Source organism: Pteronotus mesoamericanus, unplaced genomic scaffold (genome assembly GCF_021234165.1).
Source record: "Pteronotus mesoamericanus isolate MK-2021 breed Mesoamerican mustached bat unplaced genomic scaffold, CSHL_Meso_final scaffold_85, whole genome shotgun sequence".
Classification (NCBI taxonomy): domain Eukaryota; kingdom Metazoa; phylum Chordata; class Mammalia; order Chiroptera; family Mormoopidae; genus Pteronotus; species Pteronotus mesoamericanus.
The window spans coordinates 76,100,961-76,127,548 of NW_026555329.1; the positions used below are offsets into that span (position 1 = coordinate 76,100,961).

A 26,588-nucleotide genomic window follows, 5' to 3' on the forward strand; every position below is an offset into this window, starting at 1 on the left:
GCAATACTGTAGAACCTCGTTCCTGATTTTCCTGTCCACAGTCTGCATTTTTAGTGACCTCACCGCTTATGTTATAACACTCTAGCCATGCTTCGCATCCTTGGCTATGTCCACCCCTTTTCTTGATTAGTAGCAGGGAGGTGCTTAAGCTTCATGACAAAGTGTCAACCCTCCTCTAAAATGTCATCTTCTAAGTCTTTTAACTAGTGTACCCTTGTTTGTGTAGTATGGCTGCCTACTTATTCCAGTTTCGCCCCTTCTGCGGGCTTCCTTTCTGACCAGACACCTACCAACTCCAAGTGAGTTCCCACAGATGCTTAATAATAATTGTTCTTTTGCTGGTGAAATTGCCAAAAATCTCTTCCAACCAACCTTCTTCTGTTTTCCTCAAGCTTACTTCTGCTCACTTTATTCTTAAACAGATATTTCTTACTGACTACTGCTATTGGTGCTCCTTCTAATCCCACCACTACCTCTGTCGTAGCGTAGGAAGTTCCCGGAACACAGTAAACACTCAAGAAATGTTTGCCGCTGTTCTTGCTACCAGTATCGTTACGTCTCCTAGGATCACCACAAGTCAAACAACTGCTGCGTGTTAAGCCTTGTGCCAAGCGTTTTACATATCTAATCTCTTTGGATTTAATGCACTTTTACTGAGTATGTTGTGAGCATTCAAGAGCATTCAATCCTTAGGTTTTTCACATTGATTGCCTTAGAACTTGAGCTCTCCTCTTGCTTTTCTAATCTCAGAAGGAGATTAGGAATCTCTTACTCTCTGAGGCGAACACTTGGAGGCACATCTCCATCCCCTCCCCCTTTCCGTCGCTTCCAAAACCGTGTTCCCCCGGTGTCTGCCTCCCCAGATGCGTCAGCCTCTCTCTTTCCACTGGCTCCTTTCTCTGCCCTCAAGGATGCCCAGGTCTGCCGGACTTGAGTGGAAACCTCCATGTTTGAACTTTTTTCTGTAAAACATTCTGTTGCCATTTTCTTCTTCCCGTCATTGTACACATTCCCGGGTAAGTCTTTTGTTTGTTTTGTTTGTTTTCCTTTTTCACTGTATGGTTTTTTCTTGTGTGAATTCTCTGTTCCTGAAACCCACCTCTGTCATTTGTGAATCAGTCATGGTCCGTCATGATTTCTTAGTCACCAAAACCCTCTTCTAACTACTTAATCTCCATGGATTTTTCTAGTGCATTTTGCCCTTTTGACCACTGTATCCTTGGAACTCTGCCTTCTTTGGTTTTTATGAGAGGGCGCACTCTCGATCCCCTTCCGCCCTTCTGCACACGTTCCCGGGCGTCTCCGAGCCCCTCTGGGGCCAGATGGTGAGCATCATGTGAGGGCGCCATCTGAGGGAGCTTGGAAGCAGAGCACGCGCAGAAGGTCAAGGTTGGGGCAGACGCAGGGTCAGTATCACATTGTCAGAGAGAAATCCGGAGGACACCAAACGGCAGGGAGAGGCAGAGGGTTCCCATTTCTGGCATCGGTTGGCAGCTGAGACAGCTGCAGTCGTAGGTGAACTATTATGAGTGCCTGGGTGCAACTAGTCAGAGCATTTACAAAAACCGATGGAGCCGGAGCAAGAAAGGGCAGAAGGTGCAGGTGGCGGTTGCATGGGACGGCAGGGAAGCCGGTCGGTTGGTGGGCAGAAGCGCAGATGGACAGCAGTTAAAAAAGACAGAGAAGAGCCTTGGCTCCATTTACTTAGCTGCTAGCGATGGCAGCTCATCCTGGGCCAGCCTTGCTCAGAGGGCCGGGGTGATGGAGGCCGGAAGCGGCAGGCTGGGTGACCGCGAGCGCGAGGCGAGGACCGGCTGCCGATGGTTGGCAGTGGAGTGACTAGAACCAGGTAGAGGCTCAGATCTGAAGAGCAAGGCCCTTGGACCATCATTATCCTTCCTCTTTAATAAACATCAGTCATCCACACAGTGCATAGCGTTTTACGAGAGAAATTTCCATATTCTACAGTATAAAGAGAGGGAGTAGCGCAGGAAGTCCCCGTGCATCTATTATCTAATTGAGCAATTACCAACATTTTGTCAGTCTTGTCGAATCTGTCTTTGCCCCACAGCACTTGGCCTTTTGTTTTTGTTGCCACACTTTAAAGGAAATCCAAAACATCCCATTATTTTACCCACAGGTAACTCAGTGCGTTCACTGGTTCTGTGTTGAAGCACCTGCGCGCAGCGGCGCACGTTCTGCCTTTGCACCGTGATGCCTGTGCTTCTCAGTTATGGTGCTCGAGGGCCGGGCGAGTCTCAAAGGAGAGCAGTGGCCTGAAGAAGAGAAAGCCTGTCGGGTCTGCACATGGATGTGATAATGACTCTGGGACTAGTGTCCTTTGTTTCCTTTAAGTTTTGTGGCTCCGAGAGTCACCCCCCCTACGGACCGGACCTCATTCCTTAAATTAAAGCAGGACCTTTCTTTTCTTTTTTAGGCAGTCAGCTTGGTCTTTAACATTGAGATTTATATTTTGGGTAAAAAGGATTTTGCCATTTGCAAGTCTTTGAGCTAGTCCAATAGGCCACTTAGAATCATTATTATAATCAACCAGAATTATTAAGTATCTAACCCTGGGAGATACATACCTAAGTACTGCAGATACATGGACCAACCTAGTAGGAGAGATACAGAGGGATGGAAACATAATTAACAACACGGTGCCATATATAGGGATCCACGAAACAGTACGAAATGTAGGTGTGCTCAGTGATTACAGTGAGCCAGCCGTAGAGATCAGACATCGGGATATGTAATTTAATAAAGACGTTTTTCTAACATGGACTTACTTATAACGAGAATCGCTCAAAATCACATTTCCTGCTATAGCGAATTGTTTTTATTAAGAATGAAAAGTCACATACGATCAGGGCCAGGTAGACAACCTGGCGCGTGCGGCTTCTGTCGCAGGGCTCCGAGTCCGGAGCTCCCAGCAGGCCTCCGGTGCTCGGAGAAGGATGGCGTCAAACCCAAAGGCATGACGTGGTTCCACACGGTCAGGAGCCAATTTAAGTTCCACGAGGGATTCGTACAGGGCAGTCGTGGGAAGTAATTTCCGGAAGGGACACGGAGGTGAGGTGGCGGATGCCCTCACCTGTGTTTCTTGGAACAGTAGTGCCAGTCAGATGTCCCTGAGCTTTCACTGGAAAAAGTGTTCTGTGGTCAAACGCATTTTGAAAAATGCTGGTTTTCAAATAAGTTTCAGGTCTCACCACATATTCAGGCTCTTAGCAAAGTGCCTGTAAATGGAGAAGAGGTGATAGTTGGTTGCTTCTTTTTCTACCCTTTTTTCTTAAATAAAGCCTCTATTAACATCCAGGGAGCATGGCATTTCTCAGCACACAGTTTAGGAAACACCACATTAAGGGACTGATCGTATCTTAAAGGACACGGAGAGCCACAGAAAGCTTTTCTGCAGGACACCAAAGTTAATCTGCTGTGGTTTTAGGATGGAGTGAAAAGGGAGAGGATGAAAGCAAGGCGACTGTAGTAGAGTGAAGGATGAGGTCGAGGAGGGCCTGGATTCCAGCAGCGGGTGCCTGGGTGGAAAAGAAAGTGCGCGCTGGAGAGAGAACACATAGCAGGCACCTTCATTTTCGACAGGTACCTGCATGGGGAGGGTGGCGGAGGGGTAAGCCAAGTGTTGCACTGAGGTTTCCTGTGTGGGGGAAGCTGAGATATTGACGGAATGGCGGCATTTCCTCAGAGCTGGGGCCGGAGTGGGTGCTGAGGCGAGAAATGAGCCTGCCGGGCGGCACGTGGCACTTCAGGCGTCCCGTAGAGCCGCAGCCGATGTCAGTGCAGAGGTCCCCGGAGACAGAGGGCGGCGCTGGGCACGGGGCCCTGGCAGCTTTTGTAACTGGGTTCCTGGGCGGCAGGCGTGCATGCAGGCTTTATAGGTAGTGGGGCGTGCTGCGAAGAACACAGTATTTGGAGTCAGAACACCCGGTTCCACTTCTGTCTCTGCCATGAATCCTTTGCAGCTTTGGGGAAATTATTTATGTTGCCTGGAAATAGATAGATAGATAGATAGACAGATAGATAGATAGATAGGTATCGAGATGCAGTAAAGATGCATTTCAAAGGGTTGAGGTGAAGGTTGAATTAGATGTTGGTGCAATATAAACTGTAAAGGGCTGTACTGACTTTTAGTTACTGCCACGAGTGACGGAGCTAGGGAGACAGAAGCCTAAAGCGTAAACCCCAGGTGCAGAGGGCAGCCCCAGAGGGAGCGGGCACTGAGGAAGCATCAGCACGGAACCCGGCCCGTGGAGAGTGCTCAGCCGCTGTTCTGGACCCCCGTTTGTAGGGTTAGACTGGGGCTGCGAAGTGATTCTCGTGCTGCGTGGCGAGCGCGACGCATGGCACAGGTAAGTCCTCACTAAGTATCATTTATTATTACCTTCTTGTGTACCTGCTTGCATTCACCGCAGAACAACAGCGGTGTGCGTCCGTGGTCTTTCCCCGTGAGGACCGACCCTCTGCCTGGTCTCAGGGGTCTAGCTCTTGAACTTAGAAGGCCTTCAGGTGGGCTCGAATCTAAAATTCAATCTTGTTACTGATGCCAAGGTACTGAGAGAAGTTTCTGTCTTAGAGCTGGTGGCAGCGGGGCAGCGTCCTCCCAGCTCCGTCCTGCGGCCTCCCTGGGGAGTTCTCCTGCCCTTGGCGGCGCCGTGAAGGCTTCTGGGCTCGGGGCCTGCTCTGCAGGAGGAGCTTCCGGGCGTGGCTCGCCGGGCAGGCGTCCTCCCTGCCGTCGGGTGGCCGTAGGGTTCCCCGTAAACCTGGTTCATGAATCTCATACCCGACGTCACCACATACCCGACGTCACCCTCAAGCTCCTGTTGGGAAAATACACTTCTTTTTTAGTTGAAGTTTTATTTTTGTCAAAGTTAAAAAGTAATTAGGCAAGGCTGAAAAAAGCACCCGTCTCTTACTTTGCTCTGTCCTGTCTCTGACTTCTCCTAAGGTCAAGTCTTTTGATGACTTCTGGCAGTGCACTTAAAAACTGTTTGAACCTATTATTGGTTGGATTTTTTTTTTTTCAGTTTTTCATATGATTTCTCAACTTTCTACTGTGGAAGATGGAAATTTGGCTTTCGGGTGCTCCTTGTTCCCAACGCAAACACCTACAGGGCAAACAGTACATCTTCTCCCCATATAATAATTAACTCATGCTTTTGGTTTATGAACGACATTCACTGTGTACAGGATTGTCATTATGTTAATATTATTCACAGAGGATCCGTGGATTATACTGTTCTCACCAATCCTTTCATTTGCCTTCTCGTAAAACCGTTACTTCCCTAGAGCTCATCGTTACCTCATTTTTGTTGTTCACTGAGTTTTCTTTGTGGTTATCGCTGCTTTGCCGCGGAACACTGAACCAACGGTCTGACTCTCTGAGGGTGTTCAACCCCACGAGCAACGTGTCAGGTTACCATTGACCTAGAGGTGTCCCTCCCGGAGCCTCGGGCTCCTGCCCCAGCGCGGGCCTGTTGGTCGATGCTCCCTGTGCCGCTGTCCTCCCCACTGTCCAGGGGACGCCGCGCTTTCTCCCTGATCCCTCTTTCCTGGAAGCTGGACTTTCCTCTTTCTGCTTTACTCCCTTCTTTGGTCGGAAAGGATCTCCCTGGAAACTTCCGTAAAAAAGGGAGCGTGGGAAAGTAAAGGGTATTGAGGCCCTTAGTGTCTGATAATGTCTTTATCTGTCCACACAATGGATTGATACTTTGCAACGGTGTAAAATTTTGTGCTGAGAAATTTTTGTTCCTCAGACTTGTGAAGGATCATTTCCCTGTGACTGACTGCCAGTGTTGCTTCTGAGGAGTAGGATCTTGTTCTGATTTCACCCTGCTTTTCATATAACCTGTTTCTCTTTTTCTCTCTGAGAACATCGGTGTCTTTGTCCAGAGGATCCTGAAATGGTATGATACTGTGCCTTGGGGCGGGGTCCTAATTAGCATGAATCATGAGTGCACTGGTGGGCTCATTCATTCTTGGCACTCATTGTCTTTGTTTCTGGAAACTATTCCTTTTTTAAGTTTTAGCTAATGGTATTTTTTCCATTTTCTTTGTTATTTCTTCTTGGAACTCCTGTCGAGGTATTAAACCTCTGGCTGCTTCTCTATTATTTTTTCTTAAGTTTTTAAGCTTTTTGGTTTCCCAGTACATACAGAAGTTATGTTTACACTGTACCGTACTCTGCACAGAGTGAAATAGCATTATGCCTAAAAACTCCAATGTACATACCTTAATTTAAAAATGCTTTACCTGAGGCACGTCTACAGTGGCTGTGGCGGTAGAAGCTGAACTTGCTCCCTCCCAGACCAGATCGTTTTTTTAAAAAAGAATAAAGCAACTGGCACAATTTTATTGTTTACTTAATAATATGCTCTGGGCAAAGCAAAGACAATGGAGAGAATGACAACAAGTTTAAAGTTCTGTTACAAATTGATCTGTTACAAATTTCAAGTGGTTCAACATATTAAAATGTAAATTATATAAAGAAAAAACAAGAAATATAAATATTCAGATTTTTGCGGTACAGTGCGATGTCTTTAAAAAAAAAAGTTTGTTGTAATGGTGTATTTAACTCTGACAGTAATTCAAAACACAAAACCCCAGGTTTTACTACCCATCCCCAAAATCTGGTCTGGGAATTGCAGTGTTAGAGAAGTGTGCAAAAATAAAAACAGCTTTAGAGCTCAGAAACAAAGCATTTTCTGTATGCATCAAGGTGCAAAAATTTCAATTCCAAAAAGCCAATCATTGCTGTATGTGGATAAATAAAACAGATTTGACAGCACTTTTATAATCAAACCCAACATACTGAAAGTATATGTATGTGTGCATGTACACATGTGTGTACATACACACATATTTGTGCAATAAATATGTTAGGAAAAAAGGTACCTGCAGCATCTGCTATACCATTTGTTCTGTCAGATGTACATATTTTTATAGAAAAGGTTCTTGACCGTCTCTTCATCAGCATCGTTTAAAAAGCGTCAGCAGTTACTCCCCAGACGTGTAGCGGACTCTTCACTCCCATTCTCTCTTCTGTCTGGGGGTTTGTCGAGGCCGATGGCTTGACCACAGCAGGGCCCATTCTCTTTGTAAAACAGAGAGCGTCTCCTCCAGCATACGGCTGTCCAGTCCCTCTCGTTTTTGTATTTTCGTTTGTTAGCTCCTGCTGATTTCTTTCCTGGGCTAGATATGCCTTGGTTAAACTCCCTGTCATGCCGGAGTATAGCCCATGCCGCCTCTCCCTCATGGCCCACCCTCTCCCTTGCCAGATCCAGGTCAGGCCTCGGCAATGCAGCTTCAACTCTACAGCTGTGTTTCCTTCCAAGTCACCAGGGGGGCTCCTTTCCAAGTCCACGCTCCATCCTCACCTCCATGCACACTTTGCTGTGCTGATTCATTTTCATTGTTTTCTCTCAAACTAACATAGTGCTATATGATTACTGTATTTCCCTTTGGCATTTACCTAAACAGACAATACTTTCAGTATTTTAAAGCATTTTTTTTTCTTTCAAAGAGGGGGCAACCAGGAATGAAGTGCTGATTCTTTTTTTCTTTTAAGATCTTTATTTATTTATTCTTAGAGAAAGGGGAAGGAGTGGAGAGAGGCAGAGAAATATCAGTGTGAGAGAGACACATGGATTGGTTGCCTCTTACATGCCCACTACTGAAGACCTGGCCCGCAGCCCAGTCATGTGCCCTGGCTGGGAATCACACCAGCAACCTCTCCAGTGGCAGGTTGGCACTCAGTCCACTGAGCCACATTTTAATACAGTTTGACATGCTTCTTGTTATGGGCTGGAGTGTGTTCCCTGCTTCCCCCAAATTCATATGTTGAAGTCCCAACCCTCCATACCTCAGAATGTAACCAACTGGAGAGGTCTGTAAAGAGGCAATTACATTAAATGAGGTCCTAATTTTAAGGTCCTATTCAATAAAACTGATGTATCTATAATAAAGGAAGAAGTGCCCAGGATGCCTACACACAGAGGGAAAATCATGTGAGGATGGAACCAGGTGACTATTCCTAAGTCAAGGAGAGAAGCCTCAGGGAAACTTGGACCTTGAACTTCCAGCCTTCAGATATGCAAAAAAATTAATTTCTGTTATTTAAGCCAAAGACAACTCAAAATTATCTAACCAATAATTTAGCCACTGTCATGGATAGTTTGAACTTAAGGTGAACCATACAATGGAACTTTCTGACTGTTAAAAGGAATGAAATATGTGTGCAAATACTAATGTGGAAATGTTTACAAGTTTAACATTTAAAATGTGTGGTTACTGTGTGTACGCTTTCGTTAATGAGGAAAATGATTTTTTACAGACACATAGCCTCTGTGTGTGTGTGTGTGTGTGTGTGTGTGTGTGTGTGTAAATGCATAGAAAATGTCTTGAAATGTTTTGAAGGATTTCGGAACTTGATAACCATGGTCACCTCTGATAAGTGATTCCAGAGTGTTTGGGAATGGAGAGTGTACTTGCCCTTTTCATTTTATACTTAAACTTACGTTATTTGTATCATATAGAACACAGAAAAATATATGTTTCTGGGAAGAAGTGGTCGCATACAATTTGGGCCATTGGAGCATCATAATTAGACTTCCTAGAATTTTCAGTGGTTTGTGACGTTGGGGAGAAATTAATCATATTGCTAGTTAAAATGGCCAAAAATTGCCAGTAGCTGATACAATACGACTAAGCAGCAGCACGCTGAAAGCTGTAGCATAGGGTCAGTCTATGCCACGGGAAGTCCCCTGTCCCGGCCCTCCATGGGCTGCGCTGTCCGTTCCTCAGTCAGGTCTTCTTACTACTGAGCTGTCTACCTCTTGAAGACCTCTTTCCCCCACTCTCGATATTCACGCCCTGCCTTCTGTTAGACCGCGGGCATCATTCCTCCTGCACTGGGCCCTCACAGAACGCCCTGCACCCTGCCGCCCCCGATACCGTTTCTGATCCATTCTTGATACTGCAGTTAGTGTTCATTCTAGAGAGGAGAGCAGACATGACAATAACTGCATCAGATCAATTGATGTAGATGCCAAAATTGGTTGCGAAGTATGTACGAGTGAGCAGAAAGGAAGAAGCCATTACCTCTAATCAAGCTCATGGAGAAGAAGCTACAAAGAAGGTGACACAGAGACTTAGCTTTGACAAAATCCACATGGCCTTTGTGGGCAGAGAGGGCATTACACCATAGGGCTGAGGTGTCATCACAGCGATGCGGGAGTGAAAGGCTTGGTTTGGGAAGACAGAGTGCTCCTGGCGACTGAAGCTCGCTAACAGGACTCGGCGAGTGCTGGCTCTGAAGGGGCCTTGGGCCAGGGTTGGAGGGCACACTAAGGAGTCTGGAGGGCGGTCTACTGTCTGGAGAAAGGTTCTTAAGAAGTGCCACGTGGGAAACACTGAGGTGACCTCCTCACTCTGTTCCCTACTCCACCCTTATTTTTCTTTCTAACCAAATCCCAACTCTGTCCAGATAATCTACCTCATCCTGCAGGATTCAGGGGGAATGAATACATTTCTGGTTTTGAGGCTGGATAGGAATTGGTTTCAGCCACGCGTGCTAATACATGCCCTTTGCAGTGCAATAACTGCTCTTTCTGGGTGATAATAAATGTACATAAACGATATGGGACTTAACTGCCAGGCATATGCGAGAGGCAAAAATCAGAATTGTTATTGTAAATCAGTCCATTTTTTTTGTCAAATAGTAGGAAATCCCTTCAGGCAGTCTCACTCAGCCACATGCAGGGGTTACTTCACATATACTTTCCAGTTATGGGCTAACATGGAGAATCGCGGACCTCCTTCTTCACTTATTTTTAGCTATGACTTAAGCCTTTGTGCCCCATATGTTCTTTCCCCGAAGGCCCTCAAGGATATGGAAAGGATTAGCCATGCTCTAATTTAGGAACAGAGATGGATGAATCCACTTGTGTGCATTTACTGGCATAAGTCACTAGGGAGGTTGACTAAGTCACTTTTTACGATGACCCAGAGCAGGTGCCTACAGCTGTTTTCAGAATAAGTACTTGGTGGCCACGAGAATGGTGCGCTCAGATCTCCAACTGCAGGGAGTGGGTTAGTAATTGAGAGACGGCCCTGGCGGGTGGCTCTGGAATCCTGGGTGCCGCCGCCAAGCTGCCCGGGGGCCTCTCCTGGCCAGCGAGTAAGTGTGGCAGAAGCACTAAGATAGGCCCATGCCTGGGAGACATGGGACTCTTCTGATGCGCCACTGAGGCTCCAGGACTCCCTGTTGGCCTTGACCAAAGTCCCAGAGGCCTGCACTGCAGTGCGAGCCTTTCCTTCCTTTGCTCACTCCCTCCCAAGGGCTGAACCCATGTCACAGTCAGACGGCTCTCCTGGCACATTTGATCTCTTCTTGGCTTCTGCCCCTTGAAGGGCCAAGCTAACACAAGTACTTTATATCTCCCAACATTAAAATGCTCAGGTATGTGTTTATTAAAATTGTGTTATAATAGGAATAAAGAGCAAAGTCATTAACCTGAGAATATTTATGAAAAACTCATTCACTACATTTTTCACTCTCTGATATGTGTATGATAACCTTTATTCAGATTATAGCATGGTTCCTCTCTAAGGGCAAGTTGCTGCCTGCCTAGTTGTATAAAGCAATGAAGCTGGTTTGCTGCTTCTCTTGACAGGTGGCAGGCCCCACTTCAGAGTTATAAAAACTTTTATATTCTCCTTCAGCATATTTGTGAAATTAACCTGGGCCTGTGTTTTCTTTTTGGGTCATAAGTATGTGGAACATACATGCTAGGAGGCAATAATATTCCAGTCAGAGAGGATGCCTGGGAACCCATCACTGCCACTGCAGAGAGGCCATGTGGAAACTCTCTTCCTCCAGTAAGGAATGAGGGCAGGGTCTTCTCATATTTCTAAACTCCTCCAATCCCCAGGTTAAACATAAAGTTTGGTTTTGTAACGCAGACTTCAGTTGTCTGGAAGCCAGTGAAGCTGACTTAGCCCAAAGCCGAGGGTGAACGTTTTCCCTCTCAGACCCATTGAACTCAGACCCATTGGGTAGGCACATAACAGATCCAATTTCCTGTAACTGCACCCATCCCAGTGAGGTTTATATGTCTTCACACATAATCCTGTAAGGGCTGCAGATATCGAGATGCCAGAGGTGCTCACGTATGGGGATTGGGAGTCATGGAAGGTCAATGTTTCTATGACAAATTCCTACAGAGAAAGAATGTGTCTAAGTTCCTAGTCTTATGGCACGAGCAACACTTTTTTTTTTTTTTTCCTGCAAATGTAAATGGTTCTTTCCAAATTGATTGATTCCGAAGGCCCTGCGACATTAAGGTCCTCCTTCTCAAGGCTTTTTGTTTTCATCAAGAATTGTGATCTAAAGTGTCTTAATCTTAGTGGATCAAATGAACACCATTCAGCTTGTGGGGGAGGAAGGGTAGATATGAAATGAGAATAAGAATAACTGAGTCTAAGTTTTCCACTACTCTCTGCATCAAAATATAAGACCAAAACTTTCATTGCTGTGACAATTTAATTGTTTCCAGAACGATGTTCTCTATATGAATTTGGTTCTAAATTCCACTTGTTACTGGATCCATCGGGCCATTGACATGGGGCCCAGAACTCAGTATATAAAAGTATGGAGTCATGTGTCCATTTAATACCTTTGCAGAGGCCATAACTACCAATGGGATGAGTCGCCTCTTCTTAATCACAGAGAAATTTCAGAGGGGAGACGTTTCAGAATTCACTGTGTGCCTTGCTTGGCTTTGAAGTTTGAGGACAGACATTTAAAGTTGTGAGTTTCTTTTAGATCAATGGCTCCTATCATAATGGTAAGGTCAGAAATCTGTGATCAAAACTTACATCTAGGAAAGTAGCTATTGACTGTTACAGGGTTGAAACGCATGTCTGTCTTGCTGCTTTCAATAAGTTTACCTCTTTTTGCACTGGATTATCTGCATGCTTTGTTCCATCGTTTCTTTCAAGAATCTGCTCAAATGTCACATTATCGGTGAGGCTTTCCATGGACCTCACTATATACAACAGGAAACATACCCATCGTGCAGCCCCCTACCCTTCCCTTCCTTAGTTTTATATTCCTTCGCAGGACTTATCCTACCCGATTTATGTTTATTTGTTCACTTTTATGTGCAAACTGGAACATCAGCACAGAGGGTGGGAGCTTTACTATGTTTATCTCATCTGTCCAGACCCTGTAACAGGAACTAGCATTGTTGTCAGTGCTCAATAAATGTTCATTGAATGAATTTTTAGGTGACCACATAGGTAGCAAGAACAAAAGGAGAAACCCTATGTAAGAAAGAAAGAGTGAGAGAGAGATACTCATTAGAGAGCTGTAGTTGGCTTTGGGAGTCAGATATCAGCAGACAGCAAACTAATGGGGAAGAAAGAGCCACCAAGGAATAGGACACAAGGAACTTGAAGGCCTGAATATTTCCACTAGATAGTTGACTCTCCCAAATAAAGGGGAAAAAATAGCTGAAAACAGATTATGATGTGCAGGCAAAGTGGCAAAGAACATGCCAAGGAGACTGGCAGATGGACACAAACCTTCTGACACCACCTGGTCTCATGTTAAGACAAAAACTTAATAAAATTGCCCAATGAACTAGGGGGCAGGAATGCCTACAGCTCCATATGGTCTTGAAATGAGATCAGAATAGGGACAAATATTGTGTACATTCATTCACTCAACTAACGTCGGAAACCTGCTAGGCAGTGAGCTTCTTCACCAGACACATGGTGAGATCAGGGGCAGGCCTTGTTTCCCGTGGAACACCTGCAGAGACAAGGGGAGGTGCACTTGAGTAGCTGCAGGACGTACATGTGGTTAGAACTGGAGTGTAACGGGGAGATGCAACGAGCCTGGGCGCACCAGGGGAATCCAGACACTTAAGGACCTTAAGAGCCATTTCACAGGTTTTGGTTGGACAGTGTTTTAATCGATATGAAGCCACACTGAAGGATTTTTATTTGAGTTTATTAAAAATTTTTCAAGGTAATGCATGCACAAGGTAAAAAATTAAATAGTACAGAGGACCTGAAATGAAAAGCACAGTTCCCTACCCCACCCTTTTTAGCCCTAGTCCCATTCACCAGAGGCAATGCATTTAACAATTTCTATTTTTAGATATTCTGTTAACTAACTTCCTAACATTAAATATGTTTGAACAATAATTTCTTGGCATATTAACTTTAGACAATCTTTAATAATACACCATTACAAAAGATAAGGATTTGACTTACACTATCTCCACCTTTCCTTTGCCTATCCTTCCTGAAAGTTTTGATAGGTATCATTTTTATTTATTGGTTTAATTTTTAGCTTTAAACAGCATACCAATCCTCCAGTTTTTATTCCATGAACTGTAGACTTCCTTTCTTCATCCCCACTTTCAATATATAAGTAGCCCTACTCTTCCTTCCACCTCTCTTCCTACAGCAAATTCTCAACCTCTTCTGCTCAGTTTTTCCGTAATTTGTCAGGATTAACTACTTTCATTTCTGAATAAAAAATTAAGCCTTCCATGTTTTATCTATAGGCTGATCAGAACACTAAGTGCCAGGAAATAGCATCTACATTATTTTGGCTTTGTAAATACTGTTTAGTGAGAGCCAAGTAAAAACTAGAAGATTTTCTTCCACGTACATTCAATGTCATGTCTGTGGCACTTGAAAGGAAATATACCTACCGCCAATGTCAGATTGAGTCTCTTCTTACATTCCATGAGTATTTTTGTTGTCTTTTCATAAATGGACTTTAAATTCTTGACATATTTTTGTTTTGTTTTCTTCTTTGTTGACTAAATAGTGTACGTTGTCCATATTCTCAAACATTCCATCTTCTCAAGGATACTATCTATGGCATAAAACGTGTACTCCTCCCAGCGTGCCTGAGATTATGTACTCATGGCTGAACTGGGTTTGTCTGCTGGACAATTGTCACTCTAGAGTGAGATATCCTGTTGGATAAGTGTCACTCTGGAGTGGTACATCCTGGGTGAGGCCCATCGTTTTCTGGATTCCATTTCTTCTTCTTTTCTGGTTCTTATCATTTTGCTGGAGAATTTCCTCAAGGTACTTCCTCAGTAAGGGTGCAAAGAAGCTAAACTTTCTGAAAAATTGCATGTCAGAAAATATCTTTGTTTTCACTTGATTGGATAGTTTGGCTTGCTATGGAATTCTGGGTACAATGTTTTTTATAAGATATGTGAAGACATTGCTCCATTGGCTTCTGGCTTTCAGTGTTGCTAATGAAAAATCTGCTGCCAGTCTATTTCTCATCCCTTTTTAGCTAATTACAATGGCCTAATTTTATTTTCTCTCTGGGCACTTTCAGTATCTTCCCTTTATCCTTAATTCCAAAATTTCACAAGATTGTGTCTTGATGTAGGTTTTACTGGGGTCCCCAGGATCTGGAGACTTAGTTCTTTCTGATCTTCAATCATTTTTTCCCTTCACCTATATTTTCCTGTTTTCTCTTCCAGAAATTCCTAATGGTCAGCTATTGATTGTCTAGGTCTCTTTCCTTTCTTCATATTGCCTGAACTTTCTTTTTCCTCTATATCTATGGAGATACTCTCAACTTTTTTCCTAGCCTACCTACGGAGTATTTTTTACAATCTTACTTCGCTTTCAAAGGGCTCTCCTCATTGTCAGAGTTTTTCTCTTCTTTGTAGCATCCTGTTTTCATTTTACAAATATACCTCAGCTCTCTCTGAAGTTATAGCTAGATTTTAAAGTTACTTTTTCCATTTTAACTTTATTTCCCCCAGAATTTGTTGTAGTTTTCAAATCTCCTAATTCTATTTGGTAATTTTTTCTTACATGCTCCTCCCCAGGTCCTCCCTCCCACCCTCCAACCCCCAGGGTTCAATGTCTGGGAATTCCTAGTTGGCCATTTGCATTTCAGCACCAGTACAACAGTTGACTTTTATAGGAGTTGGTGTACGTTTCCTCTGCCATTGTATGGTTTGGTCTGTTTTTCCACTCAGTCTCTTCTGTGACTGAAAACACTTGGTTACTTGAGTAGGGGGCCTCAACTGTCAGAGAATTAGCTGATAGGCTAAGGGGTCGCTTATTTCCACAAAAAGAGAAATATCATTCTGGAGCACCAACTCCTACCTCTCCCCAGGCAGTTTATTCAGTTCCTTTATATAAACAACAACAACAACAATAACAACAACAGCAACAACAGATTTTTCACTGGTACCAATAATTGACTGCCTGTATTCTATGCACAAGGGATGGGATAGAGTGGGATGGGGTTCAATTTTACAACTGGTATAATTCTTTAGCAGATAGATTTTTCAGATGCCCGTCTCTCTGGGTTATGTTGTTCAGATCAGCTTATACTCTGTCTGAAAGGTACCTTCACTCTTTCATTCTTTTTCATGCTTCATCCACTTTCTCTCTTCTGGAAATGTGCTGAGGTCTCCTTCACTCATAACCAAATGCCTTCAGTTTTCTTTACTGAGATGTTTCTTTTGCATTTCTTGACTTCCATTTCAGTGGGGCCTGGAGGGGGGGGGAGGTAAACTTATATGGTCAGTTCATCATCTTAAGTTCAAAGTACCACTAGAAGCTTTACATTTTTAAAACATCCCCAGGGCTATACTGCTGCAAATGGATTAAAGGGGAAAGAATAGATATAAATATTATTCCAAATGACTGAGGATCTAATTTCCTTTGAGAATATGCAATGTCTGGAACTTTGGGTTGGGGGGATTGTCAGGCACTTTACCAAAATAACCCAGTATTCAGAATCTAGTAAGCTAGTTAAAATGCTTTCATGGTGCCCTAAAGGGAATGACTGGAACCTGAATGACCTAAAACCTAAAAGGACTTGAATGACATTAAAGGGATCATCCCAGCTCTGTCTGCTGGGAGGCGCCTCAGGAGCCTACCTCAAATTCTTCTTTTGAACTGGAATTTAGAATAAACAAAGAGACTTTTTGTTCTGATAAAATTAGACGAGGGGTAAGTACAAGCAGCCAAAGTGCTGGCAAGCAGGAACATAAAGGCCCTTCTATTTGCTGGTTGGTTTCTTCATTTACTCATTCATTTGGTTATCCTGAGAAATGTAGTTACTAACAGCCATATCGTAATCAGAGTGCCCAGGTTCAAATCCTAGCTCTATCCCTTGTTAGCAATGTAGCCTTAGGTACTTCACTTACCCTCCATAAAATTCAGTCGGTTCATTCCTTAAAAGGGAGCCGTGAGTTTCCATCTCGTAAGATTATTGTGAAGATTAAATGAAACAGACTACAAAAAGGAAGCTGTCCAATACTGGGCGTGTACCTAACGCCTCACTAGTTGACAGCAATTATTTTAAAAGTTGAATGAATATTCAACACCTATGTTTAAAGCACCTAGCTGAATGATATTCATGAAATAAGAGAAAATAATGCTGACAGGACAAAAAAATTCAAAGAAAAACATTATCTCAGTTAAATCTTACTGTCTATGCATTCACCCAATTTCCAATAATGGTGTATTAAAACAACCAAATAAAAAGAAGTGAACTTAAAGAAAACTGGCTGGGTGTACACTACATGAATCCTGGACCCCCACCCTAGTTGAAACTACAAAGAAATGGGAACCTCTGGAAATGATTAGAAAATTTAAGAAAATCTTTGAATATGTTGTAATTAAATGAAATTTGAGTCACCTATATCTAGTTCTTATTCCAAAGTAAAGATTTCTAAATGTGTGTGAAGTTTCTCTGCCCAACTAGTAAGTAACTCTTGACAGTGGTAGAAATCCATGTCACTGCGGAAATACAGCCACCACCCCTAAGCCAGCTGTCCATTGTTTGCTAACAACAAGCCCCCTTGTGGAATTGTTCTGGGTTTTCAAGTGACTTCCAGTCTTGATTTAATCAAAGAAGGAATTCTACCTGGACTATGGAATTGAATAAAGAGACCAAACACTAAGTAGCTTTTAAAACCCTGTGAATTTAGAGCTCTTCCTTTAGCTCATAAAGTAGGCTACCAGACTCCTTCCAGAGGCCAGTGGTAGGAGGTGTAGGATGGCATACGAGCAATTACACTGCATCTGTAAAAGCCATTTAAAAGTGAAGTCTAGCTCTCCAATGGTAGCAAGTTAATTAGATATTAACCATGGCAGCAGACATTTTTCCTGTACCTACTCACTGCCAACTACTGTTCTAATCGCACTTAGAGGGGTGAAAATTTAATCCTCACAATAATCCTATGAAACAGATCCCATTTTAGAGATGAGGAAATCAAGTCACAGAGAAGTTAAGGAACTTACCCGGAGTCATACAACTAATAGGTGAAAGAACCAGGATTTGGACACAGGGAAGCAACTGAGAGATCTTAACCTCTAGGCTATGGGAAGTAGTCAGCTCACTACCCTGTCAACCAGCATAAAATAAAGCAGCCCCTTAGACAGCAAGCACTGTATTCACAAACCTCTTTGGAACCACCCATCTGGGTCTCTATGACAACCCCGTGGGGCACAAATTTTTAGCCTTATCTCATGCACAGAGAAATGGCAGTACTGAAATATAATGACTTTCCTAAGAGCTAATCCTAGCTGTGGGCTCCATTTCACCAGACTGCTTTTCGAGCTCTTTGAAAAGCACAAAATATACGAGTCATCAGGGAGCTCATGGTAAATATGTGTTTCAGCTTGGTCCCATGGTCAGGGTTCCTGGAATAACTCATCAAACAGAAAAGCCCAGAGAGTCCTTGGGGGCGTCAGGATGCGAAGCACCCTCTGTGGTCTATGAGCTGCGATAGTGAACCAAGGGCTGGTGTGGGCCCAGGATCACCGCTCTCAGAACGGCCTCAGACAGGGTCAGGAGGACATCTGATGCCTGAGGGCTGGGAAACAAGGCTTACGCTGAAGGCCTGGACCTGACTGCACTTCATATGTTCTTAACCCACTTTCTGGAGACAGAACTAGGTAATAAGATATAGGGGCTGTGAGCCCAGAGGACAAGGCTAGGGCCCTAAGAGACAGAGGTTGAGGAGTGAATCCCCGTCTCTGCCTACCTCCCCAAACCTCTCTACCTGCCACCTCGCTGGGCACTCCTTACATCTGTGTGAGGAGGTACAATTTCATAATATTTTCCTTCCATTCAGGCAGGTAGGCCAGGCTAGTAGCCACTTCCTTCTGGATCGGCCAGGCCCAGGCCTCGAAGAAGGGAGCCAGATTCTTCTGCACTTGGTGGGAGAACATCTTCACCCACAGATTCATTTTGTCAACATTATCCGTGGGTAAGTTGGTCTGGTTCCGATACTCAGCAAAGAGACGGATGAATGGCTCCCAACCAAAGGCTTCCTGTAGCTGGAAAGGGGAAGAAGAGACAGGATGAGACATCTGGTCTACCACAAGAAGCCCCAAAAATACGCTAATAAATGAATTTAACGCACTGAACCCCTTAAACACACTAGCTTCATAGCTATGACGGGCCCTCTCTCCTGTTTACCTGCTGGCCTTGTTCCCTACTCCCTTATGTTCTAACCTTAAGAAGGGCATCTCAGTGAGCACACCGCTCAGCACAAAGCAGACACTCAGTAAATGATGGCTGGGGTATACTGCAGGGATTATCACCATATTCACCACCGATGTCATCATTCATATATCTCACTAGATCATGAAAATGGTGATATTACACGAGGATATAAAATGGGCTAAAGTGAAAAAATTCTTGTATCTTTCATAGCCGCAATGTTAAACCCCAATATTTGGGTAACTCCTTGTCCTGTTCTGACATAATCCTCATTAATCATAGGTTTCTGTCAACTTGCAAGGCCACTGAAATGGCCTTTGGGGGAAAAAGTGAGTCTGGTAGAAGCAGAAGACTATATATTATAGTCTAGGTACCTAGAGTTAAGAGTAAAGCATAATTTTAGGCCATTGGAAATAGGCTGCGTTAGGCTGGGTTTTAGAGCTTTAGCATTAAGAAGGGATGTGAGCAGTTCCCTAGAACAACCTCAACTTCATGTCACAGATGAGGAACTTCTGCCCCTGGGGTAAAGTGGCCCCAATGACAAGTTTCAATAGAGTCTTCCGGCCGTGTCACTGTCATTCCCATGGCCATGGGAATGAACACAGGAACTCTAGGTGATGACGCTCCACACAGTGAGCTGGGAACTAATGCAGGGACTCGGGGCAGAACTGGGGTGTCTGAACAATAATGTGAGGCAAAGGCAACCTCCATGTCCAGGCTTGCGGGGCCGGGGGGCGGGGGTCCTGGATTGCTTGCGAGGTGGAAACGGAGGCCCAGCCAAGTCATAATGAGATGGTACACTCATCTGCGGAAAAGAAATAGGTCCTATCTCATATTGTGTGTGTGTCGGGGGGTGGGATTAGGAGGGCTGTTTGGTTTCAGGTAACCAGTAAATAGCATAGGTTGGCTTCAGTCTCAGTTAAGGTGGGTCTAACACCATTGAGAGCAACTGTATGTATAGCACTACCTGTGCCTCTGCCAGGTTTTCACCTTTCTCAGTGCTTTCTACCTATTCTCATGCATCTCTTCAAGATCATGGGGGTGGGGGTGGGGTGGGGCTGAGGCAGTGAAGTCTGCTTGTGGTCATGCAAAATGATGTACTGCGAAGCATCATCTAATGGGGCCATTGCAGCTGGGCTTTGCCAGGGCTCCTGAGGCCTAGTGTGGGGGACAGGTGCAGTGGGAGGCCTCCTGGAAGAATACCGTCTAACAATGAGGCTCTGGCATCCCCACAGCAGGGGGCTCCCATCACCCTCCATTTTTGCCTGTCTACCTGTAAATATGTTTCCAGTGCTGTCCACGCATTCCAGTTCTTCACATTGGGTCCCTTGCTCAGGTAGATTCTGACTCTCTTCTCCCGAACTGGGGGCCACAAGGCGATGTTGGCACGGCTTCGAGGAATGCCCAAGACCGTTTCGTGCACGTAAACGCACCACAGGTTGCAGGTGGCCTCGGTGGTGTGCGGGGGGAATTCCCACTCCTGCCGCTGCTGGTTGCGGCCGAGCTCATGGACAGGGCCCCACAGCCCCTTGGTTCGGATGAGCTTCTCATTGATGAGCTCCTGCACCGACTCCAGGTGGCACATGATGGGGTACCCTGCATGCATCCAGCCTGTGAAACAGAGGCGGCAGGGAGGAAGGGTTAGAGGGCTCCACACACACCTTACAGAATCCTTCTCTGTTTTCTGTCTCCCAAAATCCCCAGCAGCCCCAACGACTTCCAGAGTTTTATACTGCTCGGAAGGCCAATCAAACCCAGACACTCCTGCGCTTTCTCCTTATCTGCTCATCCTGTCCTCACTCCGACCTGAGAGCATGTGCTTGCTCACGGGAGGGGGTGCAGCATCACAAATCACTCTTTGTGTTACTATTCAATTTGTCTGTTTTTATGAGCGTGCCCTGTCCATGTGGACCTGTGTCATTATGCTCTTTCCTCAAAAATTAAGAATTCACTGAGGGTGTTCCCCTTCTCATTATGTAGATGTGGAGTTGACCACATTGATGTTACTTTACAGCGATCATCTATGTAAGTCAAGTAAACGAGGGTCCAGAATGAGGTCCATGGTTCCTTTATTTCCATAGACCGCCCCTCCCAATTATTTAGGCCTCTTGGCCCACTGGTAAAATGCCATCAAAATCTCTTCCTCAACGTGTATTGAGGGTACACATAAAACGTTACTTAACCATTCCATATTGTTGGACATTTAGGTAATTTCTAATTTTTTTGTGAAAGGAAGTCGCCGAGTCTACGTCTTTTTAAATACGCTTTTTCCTTTCCACTTAACTAGCGAGGATTACGCCTTCTATGTCTTGCTAGGGAAGCATTTTCACCCTGCTGGCCGCGCACCACATGGCTGTTGAAGGAAAGGCAGCCCCACAGCGGCAGGTGCACAGGGCGCCGCGGGGACCAGGGCACCCACCTACTGAGATCTGCACATCAGCGACAATCCTCTGTGGCAGCCGCAAGGGGAAGGGCTCAGCCCCCAGCCGGGCCACAGCCTGCATCACCTCATCCCAGAGGCGGAGCAGGGGCTCGGGGTTGTCCAGGGTGCGAAGGTTGGCGGTTGGCACTGTCAGGATGATGTTGTCCGTGGCCAGTTCTCCCCAGGGGCCTGGATTCTCCTGCACACGCCTCTTCCACTCCTCGTGGGATGTCTCCCCTGGGAAGAGAGGCCATGGGCTTGAAACACCCTTTTCCAGTTCTCTTGGGTTAAAACATATAACCGAAACCCCCAGAGAGAAACACCATAGTCATGAACAACCATGTCTCCCTCTCCACCCTTCTTCTGTGATGTCCTCGTGGATGCGGTTTGGTCTATCTCCTTGGCTCCAAAGCTGAATCAAAGGAGGTTTACCTCCCTCACCTTTTCCAATGCGAATCTCTCTCTTCCTGCACCAAACAGCCCCAGTGACCCCTCACCCCCAGCTCTCCTGGCCCCAGGGTTCACCCCACGGCTGCTACTCACCCAGCTTGTAGAACGGAGCATGCACAGCCCCCTTCACAGTGACGGGCACGGAACCCAGCTTGCTGCTCTGAGGCACGATGATGTAGAGGAGGCCGCCCCAGAGGCAGGTGATCGATTTTGTGGGTTTGTCCAGGCAGCACCGGTTGATCACCAGTGGGCCTCGGAACAGCTTGCTGGCCCTGGTCAGGTCGTCAGTGTGGCAGCCAATCTGTACCTGGAGCAGAGAGATCGCCCCATGGAGTCACCTCGGGGCGCACGCCATGAGGTGGGGACAAGAAGGGCACTGGGCTCTGTGGCCCCAGCGTTCCTCCCATCTAGGAACCGTGTGTGCTAAACCTATGAAACGGCACCATTCCTCGGGTGGTATGGACCGAATGCTGTGTAATATCCCCCCAGGGGAATCAAACAGCTCCCCCTGGGTGATGTTGACACATTGGAGTGAGGGGCACCAGGTGTAACCAGAGGCTAATTCTGAGGGTCCCCAAATGTGTCCATAACAGGCAGAATCTCAGGGTTCCTGTCCCACGGTGGGGACTCTGCTGTTGGTCATGGGGTGGAGGGCGGCCAGCCTTTGCTGATACGAGAGGGGGCCCAGTGCGGGGCTGTGTGACCAGCTGCTGTAGTGGCGGGCTGACTCAGTTCCTCTGGTCCCAGGCTCCCCTTTCTGAGCCAATGAAGTGGACCCTGACATTGATGGAGCCCTGGGATTGTTGTCGGGGGTTTATGCTAATTCAGTTCCAGAACAGATGCAGGCACAGGACATATCCTGTCACAGCCGCTCTCACATGAGACAGAGCAGAGCAATGACTTAATTTGTGATTAGGGTGTATGTATGTGCAAGTGACAGAGCTGGAGGGGCAAAGGGCAGCCTTTGGCGTTCCAGGAAGAAGCCAGAGTCAGGAAGTCCTGTGCTACAGTGGCGGTGCATATGGGATGGAGAGTGAACTAAGGTTTCCTGAACACCGCTGTGTGCGGGGCGCCTGCCATGTGGCCCCTCTCCTGTTCCCTGCTCCACCCCTTCTGCAAGATGCACAGAACTTTAGCGTGAGAAGGTGGTTATTCTTTTTCAGTCCTGGGCTCAGAAATGTACCAGATCTATACATTTCAGTCGATCAAAGAGCTGTTTTGCACCTTAGCTGCCTCATCCCTAAAATGGGGGTAAAAATACATGCCCCATATTGCCAGTAGTTTTTATGAGGACTGAGGAAGATGCCGCCAGTGAAAGCAAGAGCATCTGGGTTCCATGTTTCCTGGAGAGATGGTTAGGGCCTTACCTTCAGGTCTGCGGAGGCAGCATCTTCAGGCAGTGAGACCTCTATAATTTGCCTTCCAGGAATGTAGAGCCCGGTGCTCATCCAGCAATACCGGGTGCCTGTCAAAAGCACAGGAGGACAGAATTTACCCCTCCTCCATTTCCATGAGTTCCTCTCCATCAGCATCTCCACGGCCCTTCATGAGCTCTGCACGTCCTTCCCCCTCCACACCACCCTGACTCAACTCTTGCAAATGTCCCAACCCCTGTCTCCTTAAAAGTGCACAGCAAAGGGTGCAGGTGGCCCTCTGGAGGTGATCAGGTCTCTGAAATGAGCTAAATCATCATGCTGCAGGCCCACAAACCCCCCAACACTGAGTGCCCCACCCCACACACACTCCATACCTGGATTGTTGCAGTTGACCTCAACAGTGATAGGGGATTCCGAGGGGCGCAGATAGGGGCTGCTGTACATGTCTTCAATTTCCGGGACTAACAGAGAGAGGTCACTTCCAGAGTGGGCCAGACCCGTGGCCAGGGACAGCATGGCACCCCTGCAGCAGTCATTGATGACTGGGTTCTCTCGGGTGGCCACGGGGAGCCGGTACCGGCTCAGCAGCTTCCGCAGGAGCCGATGCACAGACATGTAGGCAGGGACTTCTTCCGCGGGGATCTGTAGGAAAGCGGCGCCGTCCGGCCCCAGCTTCGCCAGCCACCCCTTTTCTACATTGCCTCTCTTCCTGCCCATTATAACCTGGAACTCGGCCAGGGTGGAGCGGAAGTGGTAGGTCCTTATCCCGGCTTTCGGAGTACGGAAGGGCCCGGGGTTGAGGCTTTGGCTTGTGATGCTGATGCCAAAGGGGTTGAGGAGGAGATTTCCTGGGAACCGAGCCAGAGGGGACACTCCGGGGTTCTTGAAGGCCCACCACCAGGCTTGGGCTGCAACAAACAGTCCCCCACCCTCGGCCACGAACTCCTGCAGCTCCTTGACTCCCACGTCACTCATGGGCTCAAAGCAGTAGACACTGGCATCGCTGGTCAGATGGGGCTCAATGCTGGTGTCTATGCCCCCCACCGCGAGCAGGCTGCTCATTGTCCTCAGTTCTGTCTGCACCACGATCTTGCCTCGGCGCCCCGCGTCCAGCCAACGCACGGCATTGAGCAGAAAGGGGCCCAGTTTGCTCACGGTGAATAAGGCCTTGTGGCCCATCACGACCACTCGGCCGCGGCCATAGCGGGCAGCCGCTATAACACAGCCGTGGTAGGTGTCTAACCCCAGGGGAAAGGCTAGAGCCCCGTGCACTAGCAGCTGGGATGGAAAACAATCCGAGTTGCTGATGTCCAGCTCTGAAATCCCGTGCAGAAGCTCCTCTCTGTCCTCGGAGAGATCGTCTTCACAACTGCAAAGGAGACACGTGTTCTTTTAAAGGAGAGAGACTGCATACAGCTCTCAGAACAGCATCTAGGATGTGGCAAGCATCAGCTCTACAACTAGTACCATTTTTAGCTCTTCCAGGAGAGCTGGGAGAACCAAGTGGGCAGGTCTGACCTCCCTGGGTATGGAGACTCCTTTGCCAGAAGACAGAGGGACTCAGCAATAATTCTGCTCTGCTCATTCTCTGCCTACAAAATCTCCAAAGGAAATCTCGAAGAAAGCCTTGCTGGTTTTAGCCAACACTGTTTGTTAAATATTCTGGATTTAAGTGTTAAGAGTGCCATTTAAGCATTATATAAAAAACTGAATGGGAAATCCTATTTTCATCTTTATAAGGAGTCTTGTTTACAAATTTCATGCAATTAATTTTTTGAAAATAAACTCCATGGACAGCTGAGTTCATGGAGCTATTGGAATCACCATTAGGTCAAAGTGTGGGCCCGGGGGCTGACTGGCCTCCACTCCAGTGAGACCCTCCCGTTACCGGAACCCAAGGGTGACGACTATCTACACCCAGTTCTCCACCCATTCATTGCCCGACCACAGGAGTGACGCCTATCCATACCCTATGGTTTTTTGGAGCGCCATCTGTCCCTGTCTGAAGTGGTGATGAGGGCCTGGATACCTAGTGGGGTTATTAGGGGGTGAGGGGCCGAGTGACCTCTATCAGCTGAAGATCCCAGAGCTGGTTATGCCACTCATGTCAGGTAAGGCGGTGGCACCTGTATGCTCAGAAGGCAGCTGCAAGGAACCCCTGAAAAGCAGTGAATTTTAGCTTCTGCATTTACATCTAGATCTATTTTTAATTATTTTGTATGGAGTGGGATAAATGTCAAGATTCACTTTTTTTTCCTCATAATGGTTTCAGAACCATCTGTTGAGAAGATTCTCTTTTCCTCATTGAATTACCTTGGCACCTTTGCCAACAAAATAACTGAGCATAAAACTGTGGGTCTGTTATTGAACTATCTAGTCTGTTTCAGTCATCTGTTTGTCTATCCTTATGCCAAAACCACAGTGGTTTGATTACTTTAGCTTTCTAGTTAAGTTTTGATATAAGTTTATGTTAGTTCCTTTTATTTGCATATAATTTCAGAATCAGTTTTAACTCTGCTTGGGATTGCATTGAATCTATGTGCCATTTAGGGAAAAAAGGCACATCTTAAAAATACTGAGTGTTCTGATCCATCAATGTGGTGTATTTTTCTATTTCTTTAGGTTTTATTAAATTTCTCTCAATGTTTTGTAGTTTTCAACATACAGGTCTAGTAACATATTTTGTTAAGTTTATCCATTAGCATTTCACGATTTGGGCTTCTGTTTTAATTGATATTGTATTTTTAATTTCAATTACTATTTTTTGGCTGTCAGTACATAAAAATATAATTGGTTTCCGTATGTAGATCTTGTATCCTGCAACCTCACTCAATTATTATAGTAGCTTTTCTGTAGAGTGAAACGTTTTTGTTTACATAGAGAATCATGCTTTCTGCAAATAAACATAGGTTTACTTCTTAATTTTTAATCTATATGCCTTCTTTTAATTGCTTTAGTACAATGTTGACTAAAAGCAGTGAGAACAGATATTCTTGTCCTCAATCTTAGGGTGTTTCAGCATTAAGTACATTCTTAGCTATAAGTTTTTCAAAGAGGATTCTTACCACATTGAAGAAGTTCCTTTTTATTTCTACTTCACTGAAATTTTATCATGATTGGGTATTCAAGTTTGTCGAGTGCTGTGCGTGTGCGCACGCATGTGTTGAATTACATGGTTTTCTCATTCATCCTGTTAATATGGTGAATTAATTTGATGTTTGAATGTTAAGCCAGGTGTGCATTCCTAAGATAAGCCCTACTTAGTCATGATGTATTATTATTTTCATATATTGCAATATTCTATTTACAATATTTAAAAAATAATTTTTGCATCTTATATGTTCATGATTGATATTTTTCTGTAGTTTTCTGATCTTGCAATGTCTTTCTCTGGTTTTGGTTCCACAGAAATACTGGTTTAATAAATCAAGTTGCAAAATTTTTCCTCCTCTCCTATTTTCTGGAAGAGTTCATGTAGGGTTAGTATAATTTGTTCCATGAGTGTTTGATACAGTTCATCAGTAATGCTATATGGATCTGAAGTATTTTGTTTTTAAATCGGGGTTTTTTTTTTTTTACATTGTTACTGATTTTAAATAAAAGTTTAATTTTAAAATAAAAATATAAAAGTTGGCAATATAGTACAGAGAGTTCCTATACCCAGTTTCCCTAATGTTAAGAAGTTAACATTGGTAAAATACTATTACCTAAACTCTAGACTGTATACAAAATTTACTAGTTTTCCCATTAGTGTTTTCTTTGGACCCAATCCAGGCTAACACGTTGCATTTAGTATTGAAATGTT

The 26,588-nt window shown here is 45.4% G+C and overlaps 1 protein-coding gene across 4 annotated transcripts in view; it reads right to left on the reverse strand.

Annotated features, from left to right (window-relative positions):
- Window positions 1-13,053: 13,053 nt before the first annotated feature.
- Window positions 13,054-26,588, reverse strand: part of TCAF1 (TRPM8 channel associated factor 1) — a 42,465-nt gene continuing 28,930 nt past the window's right edge. For 3 of the 4 annotated variants that reach the window (XM_054564490.1, XM_054564489.1, XM_054564491.1), the window contains exons 3-9: window positions 23,158-24,152; window positions 22,775-22,872; window positions 21,501-21,714; window positions 20,955-21,194; window positions 19,809-20,146; window positions 18,119-18,369; window positions 13,054-15,570 (exon numbers count right to left, since the gene is read on the reverse strand). In XM_054564490.1, coding sequence (XP_054420465.1) covers window positions 15,561-15,570; window positions 18,119-18,369; window positions 19,809-20,146; window positions 20,955-21,194; window positions 21,501-21,714; window positions 22,775-22,872; window positions 23,158-24,152 — 2,146 coding nt within the window. In that variant the 3' untranslated portion in view covers window positions 13,054-15,560. Of the gene's footprint in view, window positions 15,571-18,092; window positions 18,370-19,808; window positions 20,147-20,954; window positions 21,195-21,500; window positions 21,715-22,774; window positions 22,873-23,157; window positions 24,153-26,588 lie in introns of all 4 variants that reach the window. The other variant, XM_054564492.1, reaches the window with a different exon arrangement.